General features: G+C 33.0%; 1 protein-coding gene across 1 annotated transcript; it reads left to right on the forward strand.

Moving 5' to 3' along the window:
• Positions 1-4,615: 4,615 nt before the first annotated feature.
• On the forward strand, positions 4,616-6,080 carry LOC104115186 (uncharacterized). The gene has a single exon (XM_009625772.4). The coding sequence runs from the start codon at positions 5,020-5,022 to the stop codon at positions 5,785-5,787; it is 768 nt and encodes a 255-aa protein (XP_009624067.1). The 5' UTR covers positions 4,616-5,019; the 3' UTR covers positions 5,788-6,080.
• The last annotated feature ends 1,438 nt before the right edge of the window (positions 6,081-7,518 follow it).

The raw sequence follows: 7,518 nt of genomic DNA on the forward strand, positions 1-7,518 counted from the left end.
ACTTTTTTCCCTGTTCACAAAATTGTAACATTTTTTAAAGTGAGATGCATGTCCAAATATAATTTTAATTTTTAAATTCTATTTTTTTTTAAAAGTATTACAGTCAAATCTTTTTATAATAATATTTTACTGTAAAAATCAAGTTTTTTTCGAAATTAAATTTTATATTATATTATAATATATAATTTTTATAATAATATTTTATTATAACATTAAAAAATATTCGGAATAAACGAACGCTACCAAATGAAAAAATTGACCTTATTGTCATATCTTCGTTTTAATGATTCAAATAGCATGGGCCTACTGATAAATTGATGGCAAGTGGGGGCACCGCACCACGAATAGAGTTATTATTATTACCCCTAAAATAGGTGAGGAATTTTCAGTGGGACCAAATTCTGTAGGCCAAACACCAAAGTTGGACCCGCCAAATTAAACATGACACGTTGCTCAACTGAAATTTCAGATTGTACCGTTTGATTTATTTCGTACGCTTAAAAAGCATTTCTTCTGGTCTAAGCTTCAAATTTTCAATCTTTACCCACCCCCCTTTTATTCATCAAATGGTTTTTGTACGACGTTATTCCTCTTTTTAAATTGGTGTACTATCTTGGTAGAAAAGACATGGAAATTTCCTATCCGCAACGACAAAATCACGCAAAAATAAGAATGAAAACGGTCACCCAACTTTATCACTAACCGAATTAAATAAATTTTACGTTGCTCAATCACTTAAATAAACTCTCTTTCGCTCAATTTATATGATGAAATATGACTAAACATGAAATAAAAAAATATAGTATAATAATCTTGTAGTTAGAAAAGCATACGAATAAGAGTAAAATTAAAAATTTATAAGTTTAATTGTCTTTTAATATGAAAAAATGTGAATCTTATTAAAACAAACTGATAAGAAAAGCGTAGCACATGAAGAACCCGAAGGAGTAATTATTAGATCATGTATAAGATGCAATATTAGTAACTTAATTAATAAAAAGTTACATATTATAATAAGTTAAAATATTTGTAATAAAGTTCACGTTCAGTATAAATAAATCTAATATTTCACTTATATTGCATATACCGAACATTAAAGGATGACTTGGATGAATCAATTTCTAACATCTTACCCACTTGTTGCAAACTTCAACTGATTCTTTTCCTCCCGTCTCGCCAAAGGTCAAGGTTCGTTTAAGACTAATAAAAGTAGTAAAACTAAATGAAACTATTCAAATCTTTAGAATATATTATGTATTCCAATATTGAAGAGTTTTAAATTCCAGCTACTTCAAGCTTGAGAATAACATTCTCCTTAAAGAATATCTAGGAGAGCATAAGAGATTGAGAATCACCTTCTTATTTATCATACACGATAAGTTATTCGAAAAATGATTAAATACTCACAAATTCTCATCGAATTTTTTTAACCAATTTGTTTGATAACACTCTATTTTACGTCAAAAGGACATTGTATTATTTATACCGAGATTTTAAAGTTATGAGTTTCAGAAGTTAGAATGACTTCAAATGCTAAATATATAATTTGGTTCCAAATTTATATTTATTCATATTTAATGATTTTTTTAACACAAATATAGTATTTAAGCAAAAGCTCCTGATTCGGCCGTATCTGTATTCAAACTCCTAGCTCCACCCCTATATATCAATAAGAATATTTAGTGAGGACTGGCAATATTTTACTCCTCTGTGAACTGGGATATCTCATCCATCTCTATAGACCTCCCTGAGAACATTACTAACTTGATCAAATCAGCTTTCATCCCTACTAACTCTGCCAAGGAAGATAGGCTAATATGGGGGTCGACTCCAAATGGGTCTTCACCACCAAATTAGCCTATACCTTAGCAACTATAAAGATATTCCATTGAAAGAGGACGAAGGTAATTTCATTTGGATATGGAAGTAAAATGTTCCTAACAAAATCAAAAACTTAATCTGGCTACTTGCCCAAGATAGGCTGCCTACTGAAGCCTTCCTGCGCAAAATAGGGGTTAATTGCAACCCTTAATGCTCTTTTTGCTCAGAATGTCATGAAACCAGTGACCACATCTTCTTTGAATGCCCCAATACAACCCACTTCCGGCATGAAATACTAGCCAAGGGATCTAGTGAAAGTCAGCAATTGAATCTCATATTCTCAGCTTAGCTCTGGCCAATAACCTGGAACAAGCTAAAGAAGCTTTCTTTTAATAATATTATCCCATGGGAAAACATCCTTTCTATAGTCAAATAAGAGTATATTGTCTTGATATGCGTGTTACAATATGTGCTCATGAATAATAATCTTTCCCCTTTATATAGTAGGAGAGTTTTAGTTTTACCCTAAGTACAATTCTAAAAAAGGTAAAAATCATCTGTTTCGTCGATTACCGATTCGACCCGAGATTCGCGCCGATTAGGCACGAATATCACAATCTTTTGTTAGTCGTGCGCAACTACTTGGTAATGTTCTTAGAAGTCTTCAATCTTCAGATCGGCCCTTGAGGATATGGCCCTGATATACCCGACGGTAGGTGCCTTACCCGAGCCCTAATACGAGAGGTTCTTCGTTCTGACTTCGATACAATACGGTCATGTTCCTTCTCCGCTTGACTCTCCGGAAAGACGAGTCATGCAGCGGGCTCAATTTTACCCGCGTACTAGCAGTTCATCCAATATTTGCAAATGATGTATTTTGGGTAAACATCCTAAGAACTGAAGTAGTTAGGAATTTTTGGGCATGTAACATTGATACAATTGAACAAAATATGACCGTTTTAGGGGAACTATAGTGCCCCAATTTAGACAGTAATCTTCAATGTAATACCTAGTTTCTTATATATATATATATATATATATATATATATATATATATATATATATATATATATATATTACCCTTTAACCCAAAAAAAAAAAGAAAAAAAAAGAAAAAGCTAATGTGAAATGCACCATGTAAAGTATCAAACTACCAATACATTGCGTCAAAGAAAAAAGTACAAAATTAGTTTTACATTAAATATATGTATGCACGAGGTGTTTAATATGTACTCCTATACATTTGCTAAGATTAAAGTGTCTAATAGGTACGAGAATCTGTTGAGGTATCAAAGTGAAAAATACAAATAAGTTCAGGTAGGCGCTTATGTCTTCGGCCTTTCCCTTTCCCTTTTGATGCAACCAAAATATGCTTTCTGCGTGGATGACATGAATATTTATTTTTTGTAAGACATGTACCTTAATTTAAGTTACTTAAAGCATTTGATTATTGTGACATCACGTCGAGTTTGAGCTCTTGTTACACCAATCACGATTCAATTCCAACTAGTTTAAGCACATCTCCCATTTGAGTAATTCTTGAGTAAAGTAATTAACACTTTGTTGGCCACCTTGATTAAGAAACTTAGCAGGACCAGGTTACGTCGTTCACTTGATCGAACGGATTTGCAACATAATTTGTTGGTGAGAAGTTTATTTTTTAACGTCATACATTTTTTAGGTTCAAAAATGAATTATATTGAATTTATCGGTATTTTATTTTTTCTTTTAAGTCTTGCGTCGACTTTCAGATGCATTGTTTTATAAATAAAAAACTACGGTGAGTGAATCTGTTAAAAGCGAACGAGATAAATTTAAGTTCGAAAGGAAGATCCAGACAAACTTAGCAAAATATAGAGTATAATGACAGAAAAAAAAATCTATACAAGCAATACATATTAGTTGACAATGTTTTTCACACATTAGCACTTTACAAGTGAGTTTTATGCTTTCAAGAAGTTTAGTCTTGTAGAAATCAATTTATATATTTGAAAAATATATAGAACCTTAATATTTTTTATTTGCATGACATAAAGTGAATTTAATAGAATAATATAATTAATGAAAAATTTCAATTTATTTGGATTGAGACGTGTCGTAGCAACTAGCAAATACAGTATTTCCCCTTTTTTTTCTTGGTTTTTCTTTTCCTTTACCTGGTCAGTTGACAGGAGGAGCAGATAAAAAAGAAACACGCAAAATGTAGAAGAAGGAAGTCAGCAACCAATGAAAATCAGAGAAGCGCAAAGAACACGTCATTAAACAAAAAATCAAATTTATTTTAAAAGTTTTTTTAAAAAAAGGACAGAAGAAGCCGGTTGAAGCATAGAGCCCAAGGACAAGTCGTCATCGTTTTTCCTTCCGAAAACAGTGGGCCCGGAGACGGACTTGAAATGCGGAACTGAAATAAAAATTAAAATGAATGGACACCAGAAATGGATGAGACAGGAAAAAAGAGAAATTCAAATCCAACTAAATAAAGCAAAAAGAAAAAGGCAAGATGTCCGTGAAAACGTGATGGTAGGAGGAATGGATGGAGAAAGATGACTTAAGTAGTATTTACTTATTAAAATAAGAAACCGCCAAACACGCGCCTGTCCACATCTCTCCATCTCAAATCTCTGCCTACTTTTCCTCCTTTAATTAATTAAAATAATTTGCCTCTCTCTCACTCCATCCATTATTAGAAAAGAAAAAAAAGAACTTTATACTCCGTAATTATAATAATTAATTAAAAAAACTGTATCGAGAAAAATCCCCATCTTTTTAGATTTGACTATATAAATGCCACCTCCACTTCTCCACACCTTTGCATCTAAACCTGAAAACAGCATCTTTTGTCTCCCCTCTCTCTCTCAAAATAAAAGTCTTATCACTGTCACCCTTTGGTTCCCTCCCATTTCCCCCCACTATATAAACTATCTTTCCCTTCATTAACTCCGTCACTGCTTCTCATTATTTTCCCCCCTCTCTCTCTCTCCCTTATAAACAAACAAGGAACGTCCAACTACCAAAAGTAATCGTCTTTTGCTTTATTTCTTTTTCTCTCTCTAGGCCCTAAAACTACTACACTGTAGTTTCCCTATATTATTCAAAAAAAGATAAGCTACTCATTTCTAATCACCCTACTGTCTTATTCCGAATTTTATAATCTCTCATCTTAGAGAAATTTCACTATCCCTTAGGTTTGTCTCCAACATGGAAGTGGTGAAACAAAGCGAAAATAATAAGAGTAACAAACGGTCCCGAGTTGAGTCAGGATTGGACTCAGCTGATAACTCGCCTGAGTCAAAGCGAGTTAACACTGAGGTAGATGCGAGCCATGATTCGGCCGAGTCTGACAGAGTCGACTCGGAGTCGGAAGTGAGTCCTAACTCGTCCGGTCCGGACCGGTTCAGGCGTTCTGAACCAAACGAAACGGATATCGTGGAAACAGATGTGGACCTGGACTCGCCGGAGGCTAAGCAGATCAGAGAAGATATATTGGACATCTTAGATGAGCCTGACGCTCTAACGGATTGTCCACCGGAGATTAAGGATCTCGACTCTGTTATGAAGAGCTTTGAGGAGGAGATCCTTCACCGCTCGAATCATCTCGATACTCAGACCGTCCTAGATCTGATGTCATCAGAATCCGGTGACTCCCGGCCGGACCTCGGTTATCTCCTCGAGGCCTCAGACGATGAGCTCGGTCTCCCGCCAACATTTTCTCCGGCAGATGAACAGTTTAACGCCGAATCTTCCATGTCGGAGGCTGCTGAATTGGTGAATATGGTGGGATTTGAGGATGAAATGCCTAATTATGACACTTTCGACTTCGGGATGGCTGCTGAGATCAGTCCAGGAGATAATGACGGAGTGAACGGCAACGGTGACTTTGTGACGGTTGGCGGATTGTTTGATTACCCGGAGCCGTCGGATTTTTCTGATTTCTCATGGCGGCAGGAGTCGTTACCCGCTCTATAAACCGATGAAACTTTTGGCCTGCCTAAGTTTTGTGAATGGTAGCGTAGTTTGTATATCTGAAAACCAGAAAGGACACTATAAAAATAGGAACCTAAACTGTGAAAGGCATATATTAGAAGAATCAAATGTTTTCCTATGCTAGAAATTGGAGTTAATTTTTCTCTTAAAAATTAGTAATCATTTGATACTCAATCTGAAATCTGGAGCTTTGATGTTAAATTCCGATAGACACTTGGGTTAATTTTATCTCATTAATTATTGAACCAAGTAAACATGAAGCAACTATTGATATCCGTTGTGCTGGCTTGCGTTATCTTTACTTTATACTAGCTGGGGCCAGTTTCCTCCGTTTCAAACTAGATTCTGTCGTATACTTTTTTAAATTAGACTAGATATTTTTTTTTATTTGTTTTAAAATAAATGATATATTTTTAAATTTAAAAATAATTTAATTTTAAAATTTTTTATTTTATTTTTAATAAAAAAATTTTATAATCACATAAATATTATGATCTCGTAAAATTTTTATTTTTAAATTTTTAATATCACAAATTTTAATTTTAATTTGTTTTTAAAACTAAAACTATCCTCTGAAACGGAGGGAGTATCATTTTGAATTCTATTTTAATGTAGGAGTAAACAAAAGAACAAGCCGATTTTCCAGTTTTCTTTATTATACTTCATTAGTAGTTTTCTTTTCTACAAACTTTACTAGTTTACTGTTGCGGGATTCGATACGTTGTTTGGATTTTTCGGTTCAATATTCAATTTTTTAAAATATTATAATAATAGCGTACATAATTAAATTCGGTATGGTTCGATTTTATTTTTTTTTGATTTATTCGGTTCGTTAATTTCGGTTTGGTTTGAATATTAACTAGTGCATAGACTCATAGATGGTAATATTCTTAATTAAAGTACTCGAAAGTACAAAACTAAAAACCTTTGTTGACAAAAGTATTGTCCAAAACTAGCAAATAACAATCCAGAGAGAGAAAACTGTAATAAAATAATAAATTTGATCATTAGAACTATCTTGTTACTTGCTTAGAGTTAATTGATGAATTTAGAGAATAAAGGAAAGTAAAATTTTAGATTTCTTATATTTATGTTATTAACTAATAATATGTGTATTATGTAATATAATATATATTTCGGTACGGTATCGATATTTTGGTATTTTATTTTAAAATATCAAATACCATACCTAATATTAATTTTTTTTAAAATTTAAACCAAATACCATACCGAATACCAAAATATCGAATACCAAATATCAAAATTTTTAATTTCGATACGGTAATTTGATATTTATCAAATTACATACGGCCCTATTTAAGAGTTTTCAAATATATAATGTGATTATTCTTTCGAAAAGATAAAAGAAGATAGTGACTTAACAAATGAGAAAAAGAGAGTAAACTTATTAAAATGTCCTAAGTAATACTCTCTTCATTTGAGTCACGTGGAGGCAATTTTATTCTAGTACTACAATAATAATAACAACAACAATCGAGTATAATCTTATTAGTGGAATTTGGGAATGGTAGTGTGTACACAGACTTTATCCCTACCTTGGGGTAGAGAGGATGTTTTCAATAGACCCTCGGCATCCTTCCCTCCAAAAACTCTCTACCTTGCTCTTGGGGTGACTCGAACTCACAATCTCTTGATTGGAAGTGGAAAGTGCTTACTATGATAGCAACCCACGTCCTAAAATAATGATAGCTT

Source organism: Nicotiana tomentosiformis, chromosome 3 (genome assembly GCF_000390325.3).
Source record: "Nicotiana tomentosiformis chromosome 3, ASM39032v3, whole genome shotgun sequence".
In the NCBI taxonomy this organism is placed as follows: domain Eukaryota; kingdom Viridiplantae; phylum Streptophyta; class Magnoliopsida; order Solanales; family Solanaceae; genus Nicotiana; species Nicotiana tomentosiformis.

What these genes read in the sequence shown, in the direction of transcription:
- LOC104115186 (XM_009625772.4), top strand. Translation starts at nt 5,020, where the DNA reads ATGGAAGTGGTGAAACAAAGCGAAAATAATAAGAGTAACAAACGGTCC.